The sequence below is a fragment of the Dermacentor silvarum genome, chromosome 3, assembly GCF_013339745.2.
Source record: "Dermacentor silvarum isolate Dsil-2018 chromosome 3, BIME_Dsil_1.4, whole genome shotgun sequence".
Classification (NCBI taxonomy): Eukaryota; Metazoa; Arthropoda; class Arachnida; order Ixodida; family Ixodidae; genus Dermacentor; species Dermacentor silvarum.
Window position 1 is genome coordinate 62,939,758 of NC_051156.1, and position 21,642 is coordinate 62,961,399.

The 21,642-nt window shown below is 46.2% G+C and overlaps 1 protein-coding gene across 1 annotated transcript in view; it reads left to right on the forward strand.

Annotated features, from left to right (window-relative positions):
• LOC119445454 (3-oxoacyl-[acyl-carrier-protein] reductase FabG) overlaps positions 1-19,313 on the forward strand; it is a 37,077-nt gene extending 17,764 nt beyond the window's left edge. The window contains exons 6-9 of the mRNA XM_037709735.2: positions 5,206-5,275; positions 9,682-9,718; positions 14,609-14,672; positions 18,991-19,313. Of these exons, the coding sequence (XP_037565663.1) occupies positions 5,206-5,275; positions 9,682-9,718; positions 14,609-14,672; positions 18,991-19,149 (330 nt within the window). The 3' untranslated portion in view covers positions 19,150-19,313. The remainder of the gene's footprint in view (positions 1-5,205; positions 5,276-9,681; positions 9,719-14,608; positions 14,673-18,990) is intronic.
• The last annotated feature ends 2,329 nt before the right edge of the window (positions 19,314-21,642 follow it).

Sequence of the window (21,642 nt, forward strand, 5' to 3'; positions counted from 1 at the left end):
CTCTTACCTCCCTCGTAACGCGCGTATCTCCTGCTTCCCCCCCCCCCCCCCTCCTTTTGGGCACAGGAAAACACTGTGCGATTTCTTCCTTGCATGCATGAGATTAAGTTACCATTCTTCTCTGCTTACCATCGCACGCGTTTTCTCACGGCAAATGGCACTACAGCATATGGCACCTACATGAGACAGCGTGTGGCGGCCATATTATCGCACGTGGACTTTATAGGAAACCTCACAACAATGATGACTGCAAAAATTCGCCTAGAGTCTCATATAATTGCTTATCACAATAAAATGACGCGCATTTCAATTGGGTAAATACCGTAATCAGACATTGTGGGCCCCTGTTAACACGTGAAAATCTTCCTAGGACAGGCCAAAAATGGGTGTTTTCAAAGTGAGATCATGTGTGTTCAATGAATGCACTATCTCTTAAGCTCTGCCGTGTCATGCTGCCACTAAAAGAGTCGCTTACTGGGTTGGGTTCGAATTATCCGGCGAAGGGCAATTCTAGGATCGGAAGTACGAAAGTTCGGGCCCATAGAAATTCATGGGCACTGGCAGGGACCTTCGGTTGGTGTCGAACTAAGTGCAATATCGAATTAACCGAAGTCTGTGTTTTTAACACTACTATTGTTATAAGTGGGTTCGACTGAACGAGTTGTGTGTATTATTGAAGCAATATCTGCAAAGCTGCAGGGCTAGTAATTGTCTAATTTCATTATCAGCAGCTTTTAAGTACGACGTGTTCACATCTTTGTTAGTAGATATTACGTATATCCCGGCATGTTGCCTTGGAGATAATTCGGCGCTCTCCAAGCAGCCAGCGGTGCCGCCTAATTTCAGAGGCCATGCCAAGGAGCCACACTTGATGTTTTGGGCTGCTCAATGTCTACACTAAAGCAGAAACTTAGAGGCTAACAAAAGAAAGCTCGAGAACAAGTTGAGGACTGTGCGAAGAGGGATGGAAAAGAAAAAAGTTGGTTTCACCCGAAAGGCGAAGCATTGATTGCGATAGCAAATTAGTAGGCAGCTATACGAAGTAAGGATAGTAGTTTTATTGACTGTATAAACATGTAAACATTTTCCTGCTAACTAAATTAACAAGCATGGTGTCACGCATGCACCAGCTAACATGAAGACATCTCACTCGATGACCGCGGAAACTGGCTGTCAAAACGCTGTAGTGAGGAAGTGCGATGCAGCAAGTGAATTGACCTTCATGCTGCATCTCCATTCAATGTGAACAAAGTGGCGAAAACAGTGCACATGAAGCTAGCAGCACTTGGCGCACTATGTCCCCATCGCAGATCGCTTTCGAAAGGGCCCGCACCATACGCACTAACCGCTGTAGTAGAACCTCCTCCCCTACCCCTGGTGCCTTGCGCGTAACGGAAGACGGCGCGCTTCGTCCCTGCTTTCCTTCCTTGCGCACGCGAGATTGAGCCACCATCGCCGGCTCACCTTTGCACGCTTTCACTCGCACATACAGCATTCATAGTGTGACGGCAGAGCAATGGCAGAAATGCGCCTGGAGTGTCCATATAATTGCTATCGCAATAAAATGTTAGGCATAACACTAAGAGAGTGGTGTGGATCAGAGAGCAAATTGGTATAGCTGATATTTTTACAGCTGATAGTCGACATTAAGAGGAAGAAATTAAACTGAACACGCCATGTAATGCATAGGATGGATAACCAGTGGACCATTAGAGTTGCAGAATGGATACCAAGCAAAGGGAAGTGCAGTCGAGGACGGTAGAAACTTGGGTTGGGTGATGAGATCGCTGGGAGAGGCCTTCCTCCTGTAGTGGACATAAAAATAGGCTGATGATGTCTACACTATCTAAAATCAGGCTTTCTGTACAGTCCAAGGTTTCATGGCATTTTGCCTTAGGAGAGGGAGTGGGTGGGCAAGAGCCTGCCTGCATCGTCCCAGAGCCATGACAGTGTCTGAAGTCGCTGCCTGACTGCACAAATAGTCGATCATTTTGTTCTGCCAACACGGTACGGTGTCTTCGGGATGTGTGCATTCAGCACATACTTCCGTCACCGTAGCAGTGAGTGGCTCTACACGACGCCTGTGGTTGAAAGAATATTCCACATCCGCCATCATGGTCGTGAGTGGCGCTGGTTAACACTCCCAGGGCTAGATATAGTACGCATACACAAGTACTGTAGACTTCCATTAATTCGAGTTCTGCTTATTCGATTTAATTTTATTCCGACCGAAAATCCCTGCCGGCACCCAAACATTTCTATGGGCCCAGACTTCTGTTATTTCAACCTCAAAATTGGCCTTCGCCGAATAATTCGAACTTGGCTGGTCAGCTTCGCTGCAATACAGTCGTGTTATGCGGTGAAACATGCTCATTTTATTGCAGTGAAGCATACCAAAAATAAAAAGGGAACAGTGTCACGGGACATAGTATCTGTTTCTTAATTATACATGCATGCACACACCATCTCCGGTCGCAGTACGAGCATCTAGATGCCTAATAAGCATACTGGCAGCCATTCATAGTTGTTTCTGATGATGTTGTGGCAATTTGAACCGTCGTTTCGCCCACCACGCTTGTCTTGTATACGAGACCGTTAACGGGGCCTAGTACGCATTTCTTAATTATATGCGTGCACACGCATTGCGCTCGGAGAAGCGGAGAAAAACAATCTGGTTTGGGAAAGCTAGCAAAATGAAGTATGGTAAGATGAAAAAACTTGTAAAGTCGAGGGGACATTCAAAGCCAGCAAATGAGCGGGGGCTATCTAAAACTCTGAAGGCCTGCCAGTAAACATGTTAGCCGTTGCAGTTCCGCTCGTACCGTGACCGGAGACAGCCCTTGGGCGTGTGTAAATTCAGGAAGTAACAGTAGCACCTTTCTCAGTTTCGGATGCACTGCACAACTCGGGTGTATTGTGGCAAAGCTAATGTTAAAAGCAAATTCTGCCAAGTAATTAACACTGTGTTTCGGCGTTATTTCTTTTTGCTTAATTCAACCGGCTGGATAATTTGACCAGTTTCGTTGGTCCCGTCAGGATTTAGTTAATGGAAGTTGACTGTAGCCTAGAAATTGTTTGCAAGGACGGTAGCCTTTGTTCTTTATCAAGAGTAGCATGCTTGTCATGCAGTCACGCGAGACTCCCCTGTTGTCATTGAAGAACCTCGTTCTGTCACATAATGCAATCAATTGACATGTCAGTGTGAGACACAGCTGTTTGGCTTTACTGTTGCTCCGGAAACGTTGCAGCACAGAACACAGGCATGCAAAGTGAACACTGTCATCTCTTTGTTTCTTTCTGTGGTGTTGTTACGTACTGCAGTGTTTGCCACATTTTTTGTGCATCACCGAGAGCTGTCTGGGTGCAAAGCATGTGGGACATGACCTAGCAGATGCAAATACTATGACGTGCCTTGAGAATGTGGACCTATCTCAACATCTCTTGTCTCCGCGTGCACCTAACAGAAAAATGAGAAATATCTCTAATGGGGATCCTTTCACTGACTTGCTGCGAGTTGGTTGAGATTTGGTTAAGAACAAGTGCTTAAAAAGTAGTGGCGCCGAGAAGTGGTGTAACTGGATGTTGTTTTGTTTCTCACTTACGATGCCCTTGCATGTGAATGGGGATGACTGGACAGATTGTGGACTTGCTTTCCTACTTGGAAAGTAAATTTGCTCAAAAGCCAGGTCAATTCAATGTCGCGTGACACTTCCAATGGCACACTGCTGAGGATGTCCCCCTGCAGTAGCCCGGTGGCTATGGTGTTGTGCTGCTGAGCTCAAGGTTCTCAGTTTGAGCCGAGCCATATTTCCATGGAGGCAAAATGCAAAAACGCTCATGTACTTAGAGTTAAGTGCAATTCACAGTACCCCAAGTGTTCAAAATAATCCAGAGTACCCCACTACCATATGCCTCATAATCAGATTGTGGCTTTGGCATACAGAACCTCAGAATCTAATTTATTTTTTAAATTTAATGATTAAAAATATGTGAAAATGGATAGCGGCCAGCCAGATAACACACCCGTCACAGTGGTTCAGTGGCCATGGTTAGGGGTGTGGCAATAGTGATTTTTGAGACCGAATCGAATACGAATCGAATAGTGCCAGAAGTGAATCGAATCAAATATTTTTATAATGGTTTTCGAATAACGAATAGCCATTATCATGGTTAATATGAAACGATGTTAACATGCCAGTATTGTTAAAGTTAGCAAGTTTCTGTCATTAAATAGTATGGTATTAAATGTTTATTAAAAGCACAAATGGAGCAGTAAGAACAAACAAGTAGTTTCTTCACATGCACGAGGCTCTTCGGAGAGTGCGAATGATCACTGTACAGCCTGTAAATTATGACTACCTAAGTGGCATAGCCTGCTCCACTACGCAAGTTCCCGTGTTTTATGTCTATACTATGCCCCCGGGGTGAAAATTTACCGCCTTGCTCCAGTTTTGTTTATTTGTGCACACTTGAAGTTGTGAAATATTCGAAAAGTATTAGAAAAATATTCGCATTTACAAATATTGACTATTCGATTCGAAGACCAAATTGAATAGGACACTATTCAATTCGTTGTTCAAAGGATTCGAATACTGTATTTTCCAGTGTATAAGACATTTTTTTTTTTTTTTCAGAATTTTTTGTCGGTGCGTCTTATAGAACGGTGCAACTTGTGTATGTTTGTTTTGGTTTTTTTCAGGAAAACTGCCTGTCAAAATCGGATTCGATGTTATGGCCACGCGAAGCATGCTGGGTTGACTTAATTGCTACAGGTTCTGTGCACGCTATCGGTGTTCTGTTGCTTAGCACAAGGTCGCTTGTTTGATTCCCGTCCACGGTGGCCACATTATGATGGAGGCAGAATATGAAAACCCTCGTGTACCATGCCTTGCACCCAGACTAAACAGTCGCAGTTAGTGAAAATTTTGCCAAAGCTATGGCATCTCTCATAGCCGGTGGGTTACTTTGGGATGTTAACACAACGCCCAAGACAAATAATGTTAAATCAGCTAGTGGCTAGTACTATCTGTCATGTAAGCAGTGCTCAAGCCAGTTGGCATGCCAGAACCTTCCGAACTCTCTTCTTCTTCGTAGGAGGTCTGGCTAGCACAATGCCTGCTACAACACCATCAATTAATCATTCAGGCAGACGACATGCCCTGTGCTAAATTACTAACCCTTCAAATTGCTTTCCAATTTGTGCAGTTTCCCAATGTCGTTGCCTACAACATAAGCAAGGCAGGCCTGGACCAACTGACTCGCACTGCAGCCCTCGGTAGGTGTTGACAGCATGCACCAAAAAATTCTGTGCATGCTTAGAATATTCAGTGGCCTAGAAATAACCACCAGCGCATACTTTCATTCCCAATTTTGCCTTGTCCTGTGGAATTTTTTGTTTTGTTTTAAGTGTTCGAAAGATGCATTGGATGTATATCTGAACAAACAAATTGGTCTTAAGGAAACAGCGGATCCACAAGAAGAAAGCTCTTCCGCAACCGCATTCCATGAAGCTTCACACTACTTTCAGAGTACAGTTAAATTTATAGAGCTGCTTATCGTACATGCATACCTTCCTATCATCACATGTGCTAGGTGGAATTCTGCACAAACCTAGTTGTGTGCTCACTTGCACTGGTGTGTGCATGTGCGCTTATTGCCTCTCATGAAATTATTTTGCATCTGCTACAGGCCACTAAATGCATTGTTGTCTTTCTGTAAAGAACTGCACGATTCTTTGTGTCACGTGTTCATCAGATGCCCTAAATCACCACTCTTCATTGTGGGCAACTTTAGCTTTCCGGTCATCTTGTGCGAAAGTAAAAACATAAACTGTAGAATTTGTCTGACGTACCTGCTAAAAAAAATTTTGATGTCTAACCATCAGCCACAGCCAATTTTTTGCAAAGAAGTGCGTTTCCTCGGAGCGCAGGGCTTCCTCACTCATGCCATTTTGATATATTTAAATCTCAAATCAAATTTATTTAACTGTCACAGCAATGCTGGGGTGTACAAAAACCTCTACAAAGGCTTGACTAGGGGGCTGTGCTTCTTGCAGAAACCGTGCATTCTGTGCTGTATACATTAGCAACAGTAATGAAGTACAGTAAAAGCTCGATGATACGAATCTCACGGGGTCACGAAAAATATTCGTATTAGCCGAAATTAGTATCATCGAACCACAATTAAAACTACTGTCGAATCTCGATAATTCGAACTCTAAGGGGCCCGAAAATTTGTTCGAATTAAAAGGACGTATTTTTGAAGTATTCGTGCACCATAGCACGATGCACGAACGGTGCGAGTCGTGAAATATCGCGGCGCGCAAGTGCATAGCAAGCGCGAGGGCCACGAAACTGCCCACGCCGGCTAACGGTCGCTTCCCGATAACGACAGAAAACGAAGCTTCAGGGAGCGAGCGAGCGGCGCCAGCACACGGGTGCGCGCGGAGACCGTCGAAGGTGAGGGAGGAGGGCGGCAGGGAAGCGGATTTCGGTGGCTCCCCTCGCCCTCCCTCTCAACTCCCTCGTAGCTCTCTCACCTTCGACTCCGTGAGCACATCTCCGTGCGCACTTCTCTGTGTTCTCCGTGCGCACCCGCCGCCGTGCTGGCGCCAGCTTATTTTAGCCGCCCCCTGAAGTTTCGTTTTCTGCTGTTATCGGGAAGCGAGCGTTTGCGGGCGTGGCAGTTTCGTTGGCCCGACTGTGCCTCCGCCGCTGCTTCCCTCTGCGCTGCTGCCGCAGCGTGCAAGGTCAACATGTGACTAGAAAATAGAGGAGAAGGGTTCACTGCCAGTTTATCCGCGTAGCTGAACTGTCGGCACTAGTGTGTGCTAGAATACGGTTGTCTAGAATACTCTAGTCGGCACGTACACGCTTGTTCCAGCGCAATGCAAAAACGGCGACCTTGCAGTTTGAGAGAGAAGGAAATTTCCGCCGCGGGTTCTTTTTTTTTTCCCCCGTTCCTTCACGCGCGGCATTGAGGGGTCTCTCCTGAGCTTTTGCTCTATGGCGGTGTCGGAGCAATGCCGGTCGGAGGCGCCGCCGCGTGATTTGGCGCGCTGCTAAGAGCATTGTCGGTGCGCGGTATGTTCGAAATAAGCGTGTTCGAATTCGCTTGCTTCGCGTTGACGTTGAACGAAAGCACGTTTTTCATGATAGTCTCGCTGTGCAACAATTGTGCTCAGTGTTGACGTTGCGAGGCCTAGCTCCTTAGCCAACTCCGTCCGCTTCCTCTTGGGATCCTCATCGACCTTTTGAAGAATGTCTAATTTCTCTTTAAAGGAGAGTGCTTTCCGCTTGCGAGACATAGCTCGCTGCGACTACGCAAAATGGCGCAAACACGAAGAACACGGCCCGAAGCGCAGCAGCCACTCCATCTGACGGCTCGCAGAAAAGGAGGAAAAGTACAAAAGCACCAAAAGCGCCACCGCTTCAAACTCTTCGCGCCCAGTCGCGAAGTCCGCGCTGTCCGGCGCCGCGCCTCCGCACCAAAAGAGGAGAAAAAGCGCGTGACTGCGCGCTGTTCTCTTTCGCGACCGTCGGTGAGGCGGCGTTTATTCGTATCAACCGACGCAGGCTGAAAATCGATTCGTAACAACCATTCTCTAGCACGTTGCAAAGTAATGGGGCTCAGCCGGGATCACAGAAAAATTTGTATCATCCAGAAATTCGTATTAGCCGTGATCGTATCATCGAGCTTTTACTGTAATAGCATAACAGCAGGAAAACATCGCGAGGTTAAGCTAAAAGCTACATGACATCATAGAAACAATGCGATTACAATAATAGAAAAACCAGACACTCAGTCATATAAACAAAGTTTAGTCATAATTGAAATATGCACAAGAAATGCACAAAGTATATTGTAAAATAGCTGACAGCACCTTTTTATGTGGCATTGAGTTGGGGATGCTTAGAATAAATTACACATAAAAGTAAATCGTCAACATTTTAGGAAATTGCAAATAAATAAGGGCAAGAGAAGACATTGAAGCATCTGCCAAGGAACAGCAGCAAGGAGTAGAACCTAAAACGATATAAGCACATTGATCCCCTTAGCTTATCGCAATAATGTAGCCGAGTGACGCCCAAATGAAAAGCTAAGGCGTTACCAGAAGGGCATTAAAGACAAATTACCTCAGTAGTACAGGAGATAGCTTGGAAACACGATTCAATAAAGAATCGCAAGGTGGCAACACGACGATACTTTGCACTCGCATACCATTTATAAAATCTAGAAATGCAAGGCTAACAGTTAGAACAAAGTATTTTATCCAGGATGACACTTTCATTCACTCCTCCTAAACACGTTCGGGCATTTATAGTTACTGTGACAATAGCTACACTATGTTTCATACTTAACAGGCAACACTGCTGAAGCTGCTGTGCCCGTAGTGCAGTCGTAAGTCTCGCTCTGCACATTTTGTTGCAAGGTTGCTTTTTGCTCTGCGATGCTTGCTGTGGCACCACTGAAACTTGTGGACGCAAGGCTATGTTGAACCACGCGTTATTAATGCACTTTCATTGTTCGGGTATGCAACATACTATGTTTCGGTCATGAGTGCAAGCAGTGCGCTCAGGCTTCTGGTTGCAGAAATATCGCTACACTCATTTTATGGTAAATGGATTCAGATAAGTGTTGCCTTCCATGTACTGTATTTACTCGAATTTGGGCCGACTCCGATTCTAAGCCGACCCCCAAAGTCCGAAGCCAGCAAAGAAAAAAAGCTTACCTCGAATGTAGGCCGAATAAAAAAGCGAGGACAGCGTTCACAAAATGAAACGGCATTTATTGAATATGAACATGCCGAGCTCATTCTACAATCGTCATCGCTGCTAGCCTCGTCGCCATCTTCCTTATTGCTGACATCTTCAAACAGTGCACTATGTTCAGTATAGTCAAGCGCATTAGTGATGCTGCACTTTTTTTTTTGGAGTGCACGATCAATGTTCCTGGGTAAATTATATCTTCGTTCCGGCGCACACGAAAAGCGTCTCCCATGGTCCCCTCCATCGAAGGACGTTTTTCTCATCAATGTCGAAGTTCGCCCGGCTTGAACGTTTGACGATGCCTCTGTGGCTCTATAGGCACTATATATCGGCACTATAGTGGCATCATTTGTTTGGTGCCATTACGGTAACGCCACGCCGCATGCTCATACTACACCATACCGATACTACCGATACGACACAGGTCAAAATGGCAACGTCGGCACCGCTACTAGCGTGTGATACTGACTTTTCCAGATGGCGCTAACTATGCACGATATTTATCAGTTTCAGTTAAGAACTGGCATGTTTTTTTTTTAATTCTCGAATCTAAGCTGCGCCTAGAGTTTCGTATGTGATTATTAAAAAAAACTATCGGCCTAGATTGGAATAAATATGGTAATAATTATGCATATTTTGCGACATAAAAGTATGACACTTAATGTTAGATTGAATCACGTGATGCATGCCTATGCCTTTCTTTCATAAGTGACGCACAACTTTTTTTCTGGACATGCAAGCAGTAAGAGAAGCTTCTGTTGTTCTTTTGGCGTTGCCCGCTCTGTATGAAACGGGAGTGCTATAGCTGTTATCATTGACAGTGAGTGTCGCAGCATGTTTTCTAAGCTCTCTGTGTGGACATTGAAGCATGTTGTTTGAATGTCTACATGATGTTTCTCTTTTTCTGCTTCAGAGCTGGCTGCTGATGGTGTCCGGGTGAACGCTGTGAAGTATGGATACTGTTACTTCTATAAGTGGGGATTGGGGTTTTAAAATGTTCTTTTTTTTAGTTTTTGGTTCCATCTAAATGAAACTACAGTCTTGATCGATATTTCGCTGCGATTTCAAGTCAGCTTAATAGCTGCGGTAGCTCAAAAATGATTAAAGTTTGAAAACAAATTTAATGCTTATCTCTTACGGGGCATTTTGGAAATTTAGTTTCGCAAAACACAAGTAAGTGCATGGCCCCAATGCCATAGACTTAATTCTCGGGGTGATGCTATTTTGATTAATTGGAAATTATTCTGTAGGTAAAAAAAAAACGGACCAATATTTACTGTGAATATTTGTTTCTTAATTTTCGCTCATTACTATTTCCGATCGTAATTTGCGAAATGGTGCTATAGTGCTAGAGTAACACAATTAGCATTACCCCATAGATCATTACAATATAGATACAATGATAGCAAATTGCCATTGTCGCTCAACAACATAGAAAAAAGCCCCGTAAGGCTGAGTGCGGTGTATAAAAACATCTGAGAAAAACGCATATTGCGTTTAAAACAACTGTAACATTTGCTAGACTGCAGCTATAGAAATATTAAGGACATTGTTTTGTAACTCTATTAATTGCGACAATGGCAATTCTATATATGTGACCCTACTGCCACATTGTAGTGACGTTGAAGAACACAGTAACTCAACTCGCTAATCACAAAACTAAGTACTTATTAGGCGAACTTGTGCCCACAACACTCGCAGCACAATGATAGCGGCAAGCACAGTCGGCAATTGTAGAAATCTGACCCACAAGTCAAGTGCGTCTGCTTTTGTATGTGGCTTATCGAAGGTTCCAGTGTAATTGCTGGTACCCGTGTGCCTTCCAGAAAGTACTACACAATTCGCGTCTTGCATACATGCAATCAGATTACACAAGGTTTCGGTGTCAAGAGACAACCGATAGAACCATCGATAACATTCGAGAAACTTCTGATACATGCAAGTGCGTCCTGTGCCGTTAACATTTGTTAGCCGGTGAACACCGGAGAAAGATAAACAAGTACACGTGTCAGTACCCTTCCAGAAACCTGTTAAAAGCTTCTTATAAAGACATGTACTGGCACTAGAACCAGCATTAGATATTACATTTACGACTTCATGTGCCTGTTCCAGTGGCCTGCACAGTAAAAAAAATTGAAAAATTTTCATAAAGGCATTTCCATTTGTTTTTGGTATATACAAATGGAAAAATTCCCTGCTCGTATGTCAAAGCGATGCATTGGAAAGGGCACGGAAACGGCACCCACACTGCAAAACACCATGGTCGACGGTACACCCTTGGGACCCACATTGGGTTCAACGAGAACTGTAAGCCACGGACACTATCCCATGTTGTTCGCCTTTCTAAGTGCTGCAAATGTGCTGTCTCTGCTAATGTTGACATTATAGATGTACTGACCGTAAAATTCCGAGCAACCGCCCCCACCCGTACAAGAGGCCCCTGTGCCCCAATGCACGCCCTTATCACGCACCGTGCCCAGACAACTTTGGCCTGCCACATCCCGTCCACGAAAATAATGCCAAATTCGGCAAATCGCACCAGTGCACACCGGGGGGCCCGGATGTGCTGTTTCATCCAATCATGGTTGCACCCGGACGTGCACACATCTGCATTGGGGCGAAATGCGGCCAGCAGTCCACAGTTCGCGGACCGCCGGCTGACAATGGGATCTGCCTGCCACACAGTATAGAGGATTTTTCTGCGGCACAGCGTCGTGGCCACTTAGCGACAGAGGAGTGGTCGCAGCTACGCTCTGGCGTCGCTCTGGCTATGCTCTGGCATCACCAACAGCTTCACCAAGGCTTCACAGTCACTGATCACTTGCCACTGATATCGTCGCTAGGATTTTTCTGGTTCACTTCGAATATGTAGCAGATGGCGCTTCAGAACGAACTGCCGACGCTCCCAAACAGCAATGTCGTTACCGTTGTTGCTGCTTTACCCTCTCCTTGCAATAATTTCACACGAAGAATAAAACATGCTGATATTTGCCATGGCTCCGCCAGCTGCGATGCGAGCATGGCCGAGCTGCGGTTCGCAGTCTGCCGTCGGTAGCTATGCAGTGCAGCAGAGCTTGACTTGTATTGGAACTCTCGTTAGTGCTAAACATTTGACCGTGGACGTGGTTTTTAATAAAGTGATCATTACGCATCACTTTACTCTAGCGGACATGATTTTGCCTGGAATAGAAGCTGCATAACCAATGTCCGCGTGACCGGTTGCTGCGATGCGCTATTTCTGAAGTTCTTTCGATGGTTTTGAGAGTGATAAAAAGCACTAACCAATCTTCAACTTAATAAAGTTCATCTTAAATAAAATTTTAATTCCATTCCCACCGCGCTTTTTTTTCCTGGCCGGAAAATTTTGTCGTCACCATCTTGAATTTAGGTGCCGTTCCGTGATAGCGCCCCCCCCCCCCCTAACTTTGCCAGTAATTTCGACTTGCTTTAGGGGGGGGGGGGGCGATGGCTCGGAATTTTACTGTAGTCTCGTAACGGTGTCTAGAGTGCAAGAACTCATGGCTGCATGAAGAGTTGGGGGAACAAGAACTGGCGCATTGTCTGCAGTCCTGTATGGTTCGCTATGTGAAATGGCACGCGCGCAATGTTTGCGTCGTCTCTTAATCCATGACTCCACGACGCAGGGCTTTACTTAGTTATCGCTAAACTGCCGATGTGATATGGGACTGCATGACGTGTCGTCTTCTACGATCTGCCGCAGTCTGATCACAGGCTAGCATGCCAGCTCCTCTGATCCTTGCGCTGAGTGCCTACTCTTTCTCGCCGTATGATCTGGTAACGGTTGCGCTTTGCTTTCCATACTTTGGGGCCTCAAGCGTGCTCTTGGGACAAAGAAACGACAACACAGTAGTGCAAACAACCAAAGGGCATTTATTGCACCTTTCATACACTAATGCACGCTATCCGAATTACTACGCCAGTGGGCGCGCGACAAATGGAGGAAGTCCGACTCACTGCGACTGGGTAGCGAGCGAACATGCTAGACACAACGCCTAGTCGTTCATGTGTACGGTCACGCAAACGGTATCGTGTTCGAACGAGCATGGTGTCGTGCTCCTGAGCCTTCTTGGGACGGTCACGTGAAGCGGATCAGCACATGGGCGAGGCGTCGCGCTGCTCGCCGACCCCACACCAAAAGAAGACCCTGCTTCCTCGTGCACCACTCACCTGTGCATACTAGTAACCCCGCTGTTAGGTGGCGCTCTCGTAATATGCTACATGCTCTCGTGATATGCCACAACCACACTGACTGCCGCCGCTGTAAAGTCACCCAGCAAAGCTGGAATACAGGAGACGGGAGCCATGCAGGGAAAACATCAAGGGACACGTGATAGTCGCGCATCCCCTCAATTCACAATTCCAGTTTCAAACTTTTTGCAAGCATCAAATAGCCGTTGCTTACGATCACGGTGTGATCAACAAAGAAACGGCAAATAAACTGCGAAGTAGGCCTAGCAGGGTACTGTCAACATCAGTACATTGTTGGAGCAACAGCCAATCGGAAGACACCTCTCAGTGTGCTGGTGCGCTGAGGCAGTAGCAAGGCTGCTTGCCTTGCAAACTTCCCTGATACTTAATGAGAAGCATTCTTTTGCCTCATTCTTGGCACTTTGCGTTAGGTTGGTAGATAGGTAGGTAGGTTCCTGTTTTGCCTTAAGAAAAATAAGATACTGTGTGACCGATCTAGGAATCTAATCTCTGCCATCGAGCACAGCAGGCCATCTAACCATTAGGCCATGATTGCACGCATGCTTCTCTCGTTCCAAATTCAGCCAGCTCTTTGAAACACTCGGCGCATGGACCCCATGCCACTTTACCGTCTTCTATCTTTGCGACAGCTCATGTTTTGAGGCACTGTGTGAGACTGCACTATATCCGGGATCAGCCGGCTTTGCCCAGTACTCTCCTCCTAGCAGCTTACGCTACGTAGAGACTGTGTGAGGTGGTGCAGACTTCATGATCGCTCAAATGAATCAAGTTATGCTTTTTTGCCGAAGTACCAATACTATCGTCGTTTTAACGTACACCACGTGAAATAGCTATGTGGAATGTCAGTGACTACGTGTACAAATGTGTAACACGTAGTCATTGAGGACATCAGAATCCATGTTATACTTGTGGTCCACTACTTTTGTAGAACCCAACAGTCACCATGTCGTAGGCTTGCGCCAAACAGCCGGCATAGACATCATGACATTGCCATAATACACTCGTTCACAATGTGGTTGTTGTCATGCTGCTGTTGTGACACACAGTTGCACTCGCAACCCACACACACACCCAGCTACTCAATTTACAGGAACACCTTTGATCATTTGTTATCATTTTGTGGAACCCCAAACAATGCTGGATGGCCAGGTACCTGCAAAATGCTTCACATAACATAGGTCCCCACAATGTGTGGAATCTGCACAGCTTTTTTTGCGCCTTTCTTATGCAGCCATCATAAGCAAGAAAAGCGGGAACGAAAAGGTGGAACTTTGAGCTTTTGAACATTATCAAGATGGCAGCGTTCAGCGACGGACTCTGATGGCTCTGTGAACTCTGGTGTTACTGCATGATTTTGGGCTACTTTCTCGCCGTCCCCACCAACAAAAAAATGTTTTTCTTCGGACACTTGGAGTGCGTTTTCAGATAAATCATTTCGCGACAGTGTAGATTAGGCATTGCTGTTGCCGAAACAAATGGTTTCTAAAAACTTTTTTTCATGATTTTCACCCTTTTAAGACCCACGTCCCTCCTTCTATAATAGGCCCACGCTGTACACTCCTTTGTGTTATAGGTAGGTCGTGACTAATGAAATGCCTTCTCTCTTACAGCCCAGGTGTCATTGTCACAGAGGTGCACAAGCGAGGTGGCATGAGTGACGCCCAGTATGCACAGGTGAGTGGTCAGAGGTGAGACACAGGCAGATCTGGATAGTATGTAGGTAAGCCTCAACCATATAGGGTGACAAAATTGGCTACAGGCATATAACTCACCCGTTTCAGGTGCCGTTCACAACACTGACATTCTGTTTTGCTATGTATGCGAGTTTTCTTTCTTAGGGGTTGCCTTCAAAATGTTTTTGTGGAAGTCTCCCTTAGTGCATGCACACTTGAACATACTTTGTGGAAGTTTAACAAAACAAAATGTGGCCTCTGTAATATAAGATCATCAGACACTTTGCATGTGAGGCTCGATTTGGGTACATCTTGTAGTTCTTGCATTATATGAATTAAGAGCCATAAATATGGGCTGCCTTGCTGCTACAGATGGTTGCAAGCACATTGTCATTATGAACCTGTTCCATGTTTACTACAAGATGATCTCTTCTTGTTATTCCAATTACTCCTGTCTTTCCTTAAGTGACTTCATCATGTACTTCCTAATCTCAACACACAAACCAATTCTGTGCCATTCTTAACTGTATTGGCCGCCCCTTGGCTCCCGTATTGTTACTTCAAGAGACTGCCGTTTCTCTGCCTTCATTTGCTGTCTAATTTATAAGGCCATCTTCATGTAGAGCTCATTTTAAGGGCTCTCTTCACCTCAGCTCATCATAAGCGATTGCCTCTTTTTAGCTTGACAAGTTCACCTCATGGGAAACCCACGTGATGAGGTTGTCCTATCACTTCAACTTTCATGACCCACCTTTCATGGGTTTTTCCCCACTTGCTGAATGGCATGTGGTAAAAATAAAAATAGACTATAAAAGGGTGTTTTACCTTTTGCAACCTAGATGGCAGCTAGTCATCTTGATACGCCTGCTGTTGCCTCGTCTGCTAGGTGAAATATGGCAACAGAAACAAAGCAACCAGGAAATTGGTCTAGATGGTGCAAGAAAGTGTAATTCACAGGGCTACATTAGTAGCAGTGTCATAGCTCTGGTAGTCTTTAGTACAGCATCAGCAGAGCAACACTACAATTCAAACAACCTTCTCCACGAAATTCCAGCGAGTGAAGTGGGCAGTTGATAATAGTAAATAAACAATTATTATCTAAAGTACATAAGAGAGAGACAACAAGATGTTCCAGCACCGGAGCTCAATCTGAACTGGATGTTTTTTTATTTCGTCGGTCCCCTGTGCAAGCCAAGCTCCCGTGCTGCTCGTGGCATCGCCTGACCTCGTCTTCTTTCCTAAGGCGATCACGTCAACGTCGCTGGTGCTACATAGCTCCCCCTCTAGAGAGCAGCATGGTCTGCGAACAATATCAACAGCTCCATGAAACTCGGCGAACTGAAGCAGCGTGAGCACCGACTGGAAAGGAGACATCCGGGGCTGAATTGAGGGATGCGACTGTGGGAGTCGCCTCGCAGTAAGCTGGCTTCAGCCGGTCAAGTGCGATGGTATCAGTTTTGTCATGAATGTCCACAGTGTATGTGGACTCGCGTCTCTCCAGTATGGGAAAGGGTCCGAGGTAGTGTGGATGGAGAGCAGGCCGAACGGGTCCATAGTGCATGAAGACGTGGGTTGCGTTGGCAAGGCCAGTTGAAATGTAAGGTGTGCGTGCTGGAACTGAATGCGTCGGACAGGGTTTTAGATCCCAGAAGAGGTCACGAAGGAGGTGCGCATATTCGCGAGTAGACAGAGCAGCCGAAGGTGGTTGGGGTGAGAAGTCGTTAGGCAGACGGAGCGGAGTACCGTAGACGAGCTCCGCACTTGAGCACACGATGTCCGACTTCAAGGCCCACCGGGTGCCCTGAAGTGCCAGTGGTAGATGTTGAACCCATTGCGATGGCGTGCCATGAGCAATCAGTGCTGACTTTAGCTGTCGATGAAAGCTTTCCACGAGGCCATTGGTTTGGGGATGGTAGGCGACCGTGCGTAGACGATTCGTACCAAGCATAGGCAGGACCTCTTGAAAGAGAGCCAACTTGAATTGCTGTCCTCTTTCAGTAACAGTTTTGGTAGGACATCTGAAGCGGGCAACCCATGTTATGACAAAAGCTACTGCGACCGTTGAGCAGAGCTGTCTTGAAGTGGCATTGCTTCTGGGCAACGAGTAAACCTGTCGGTAGAGGTAAGCAGATAGCGAAATCCCTGACACGGTGGTAGTGGTCTAACAATGTCAATGTGAATAATGTCGAAACGATGATCAGGTTGAAGACACTGGCATGCTGAGGGAACAGGATACCTATGCACTTTTGTACATTGGCAGGGTGCACATGCACGTACCCAGGCGCGTACATCAGTGATCACGGGATAGAGGTGGAACATTCCTACGAGTGGTCGCAACCATGAGCTCGTCCAGTCTACATTGCACAGCTCAGTGATGGGAAATGTTGTCGATGCTGTCTCTGGCTGTTTTGGAGGTGAAGAACGCGCAGTGTGCGACGCTGACACCGGCATCACAGCTGCAACCAGCACAAGTGGATTGGCAACTTCTATCACCTTGTCGGCCAATACAGCGAGCTCTGACAGATCCTGGGTTGAAGCAGTGGCCAGCACATCTGGACTGGAGTGGGCAAGCACAGAAGAAATAGCTCATGTACGAGGGCGTTGTCCATGGGCCGAGAAGATTAAGCATGGGGCGTTGATTTCCCAGCTGTTCAAATGAGAGTAGCTATTGTATTCATGAGCATTCTGGCGTAACTGTACAATCCAGTAGAGCAGCCTTGATTTCATCATAAAGTGACGCTGGGAGGTTGTGCACGAACGAAAGAAGGTCAGCAATCTTGTCGATGATGGCCGCTGGAAGTGTGTCAACCACAAGGAGGTACTTGCATGTCTGTGACGTTATCCGCGAGAGTTCGAAATGGGCCTCTGCTTGGATGAACCACGCTGTGGGGTTCCACTCCCAAAATTCTGGCAGGCGGATGACGTTTGAGACAACCGTAGCGGTTCAAGCGGGCTCAGCGTCGGCTTCCGGGTTGGTCGAGGCTTGCTGGTGTTCTGTCGGTGTTCGACATGGCTCCACTTCCTTTTTGTGTGGCGCGTTGTTACCAAGCACAAGTTGCACATTGATCCAGACGTCCGTGGCCACCAGTTGTAGAGCACATGAGAGAGAGACAAGACACTGTTCCAACACTGGAGCTTAATCTCAACTGATGTTTTTTATTTCATTGGTCTCCAGCGCCAGCCAAGCTCCCGCACCGCTTGTGGCATCGCCTGACCTTGTCTTTCCTAGGGTGATCGCGTCGATGTCGCTGGCACTACAATTCTTTGCCATTGTCTTTTGTTGTCTTCCATGTGATGGAAGGACGCCGCGTCATGTGCCTGGCTCTGCAAGGCAAGGAAAGAGAGGCGCAGCCAGTAAATCTTTTTGTCCAGTTGCATCCACATGAGAGAGGCTACAAGAGGCTCAAACTCTTCCTTACGATCATTACTACTAAGTTGAAGCTCTGTTGGCACTCTTTGGCCATCTCTGGCCCTTGTGCTAATAAACCCCCTTTGCATAATTATCATTCGAAGCTCTGAACACAACTCGCTAGAGTAGAGCTTTCCAAATCATCATGATCAGCTGATCACCCAGTCATCATGATCAAATGATCAGCCGCGCGAAGACTTTCAAGTGACATGACCTTAACCCTTGTCTTGTATATAATATCACACTTTTTAGCTATTGTGTTTTTTGTAGACTCCTGCTTTCTTTTTTTTCTTTAGTGATGTATCTGACATTTGTGCTGCATTTATATACTTCAATTATATTTTTGTGTACTTTGCTCTTAAATGTGTTGGTGCTTTTTAGTCCTAGCCCTTTGCAATACTTTTCCTTTTTGCCCTGCGTATTTTGCATTTCCTTATAATATACTTGTTTGTCCCCCTTAGTGCCCTGTGGGCCCTGTAAGGTATTGTAAATAAATAAATAAATAAATTGAATCGTTCAATTGGGTGAAGCGACATCTAGAGCACTGCTATTCGAGCATTGAAAAAGGCTGCTGTCCTCACTGCAGCCGCCTAACTTCATATTGCCATTCTTAAAACCTAAGGGAATCGGACTTTCGCTGCATTTATGCCAACCACGCCCACAAAAGAAAAATATAATCTTGCCAGCTTCCCATAAGTAGCACAGTATTCAAACCAAAGTCAGAATATGTATAACTGCCACTCATCTGTGGCACTCTATAAATGATGGGAAAAGGGTTAATATTCGTGCAGCTTATAATGATGCAATTACTTAGCACTCAATGAGCACGAGAAAGCTAACCTCCACAGCGTTGACACAGTGCTCTTTTCTGGATCAGCCTGCCAACTGTGCCTTGATGTTGCATTTGCAGTTCCTGGAGCACTGCAAGACGACCCACGCCATGGGTCGTGTGGGCACCGCCGACGAGGTGGCACGTTCCATCGCCTTCTTGGCCTCGGATGACTCCTCATTCATTACAGGCCAGACGCTGGCCATCGATGGAGGACGCAGCATCATGTGCCCGCGATAGGTCTCCCCTCGTCACTGCCAAAAGCATAGCCCCCTGTTCTCCCTTGTATTTGTTATCGGACCTTAGTGCTCAATGTTATACAACGGGGACATCGGGTATTTGTTATCCCGGTGTGAGCTTGCTTGTCATACAATTTTCGAATAAATGCCTATTTTAGAACAAGACTGCAACTCGTATTTGGCGGCAGAACTCCATAACATACTCCGCAGCAAAATTCTAAAACAATCCCCAACCTGACAAACATTGCTCTGAGAGCCAGGTGTTCTCTGTAAGGAGTAAAAAATGCTTAGTGCACAATGCGCGCTTACCAGTTTTCCCATGTTCTAGTGACTATATAATTATGAAAAATTGCTGTCATTACAGCATCTCACCATTAGACTGTGCCTTGCTGCTAGCATTTGCCACTTGTTAGTTCTTAAACTTCACAGACATATACATATTGCAAACTGGAATAACAGCGTAGTCCAGGGACCATTAATCTTTTTTTGTCATGTGAATGTGTACCATATTAGATGTGGTGAAGCCCCTGAGTAAGTCCATTATCTCGCATTGACCTCATGTTTGAGGTATGTGAATGTCAAACATCCCAGAAAGTGTTTTGGCAACAGTAGTTCTGGCAGAGAAGTTGTTCTTAGAGGGAAAATTTCTGACGAAACCAGTCTATCTATGCACTACTAACATTAACATATTTAATTTCACCCGCCGTGGTGGCTTAGCAGCATGATGTTGCACTGCTAAGCACGAGATCGCGGGATCAAATCGCGGCCGCAGCGGCCGCATTTCGATGGAGGCGAAATGCAAGAAAACCCATGTCCCGTTCATTTGGGGCACGTTAAAGATCCCCTGGTGGTCAAAATCAATCAAGGCTCCCCACTACAGCGTGCCTCATAAACAAATTGTGGTTTTGGCACGTAAAACCCCAGATTTCAATTCATATTTAATTTTATACGATCTTAAGGCTAAGTTGCGTCAAAGGCTGCTAGAATCAGGCAAGCTCCTTTCTTTTTTCAAACATTGCATAAAAACAGCAAGGAAGGAGCAGTTTTTCGCTCTATGCACGGCCTGTAGGTTTAGGTTTTTCTATGCTTTGTTAAAATTATTCAAAGTCTAACATACTGAGCTCATTTATCTTATGCTAATAAGCAAGTCAAACGACTCTTGAAGCACTCGTAGCAGTTCTACAAGGTTAGTTAATGGATAAAAAATGTCGCAGTTTCGCCCCAAAGTCGAAGCATCAATTGCGATAGCAAATTAGTAGAGAGCTATTTGGAGTTGGGATAGTAGTTTTGTCAGCTGCATAAACGTGGACACATTCGCTTACTAACTGAATTAACAAGCGTGGTGTCGGTGCGCAGAAGCAAACATGAATAGATCGCACTGAATGACCGCAGACAATGACTGTCAAAACGCTGGCAGCAAGCGCAGCCGCCGCAGCAGGCGGAGGTTCGTGCGGTCGATCGCTTCAACGGAAACTCGGCAGCAAATGCACAGCGCATACAAAGGTCAGAGCCATGTGGAGATAAGAGACGGTGTGGGCAACCGCCACAGCCGGGCAAAGTACAAGCGCAGTTGTTGGAAGAGTAGATGCTGCCCCCCCCTCCCTCCCGCGCTGCCTTCCTGCTTTCGCGTGGGAGATTGAGTGGCCAGTTCCCCTTGCGCCCGGTTGCAAGATACGCATTTCATGCCGGAGCACAGCGTCGCCCCGCCTCCATCCCTCCCATACCCCCGCGGCCTTTCGCGTGACGGTCACGTTTGCTTTGCGCCGTGCGTTCGCTCTCCGTAATAGCGCGCGGGGGAATACGGCACGCGGTGACGATTTTATCGCCCTTGGACTTTATACGGAACCTCACGGCGACGCCGACAGCAGAAATCCGGTTGAAGTGTCCATATAATTGCTATCGCAATAAAATGGTGCTGAGCAAGCGATGAGATAGCAACAGTATAAGAGTGCAAATGTGTAGGATGCCTGTTGTGAACAGTGCCCTCTGCGACTGCCATCGCCGATTGCGGCGACTCCATTGCCTCTGTTCAGGCGCGCCATGGATGGCACGCTTCCCAGTATTATTGTGCACCATAGCACAGTGTACATTACGATACGAGACTGCACATGGGGACGCATTCTCGGACGCACACTTTCAGCGATATCACCTTCGCGTGGCGTTGGGCTCAACCAGTCAAACAGGTCATCCGGTTTCGCTGAAGCAGCCAATAAGCACACATTGAAAGTGATATTGCCGAAATCGACTATCCGAGAATGTCCCATGGTTGCTGCACAGCCACCATTATCTGCCATGTTGTCTCTCTGATTGGCTGTTGAGAGGCCATGTTTTTTAAACTTTGTGCCAGAAAAAAAGGCATTCCAGAAAGCAATTCTGCAGCTTCATCAAGATGACAAAATGTGACATGGAAATGTGCATTTTTTTGAAGAAAGCTATTTTTTCTGGACCTTTGCAGCGAGTTTTATTACAGTCTTAGCACTTATAAAAGAAAGTT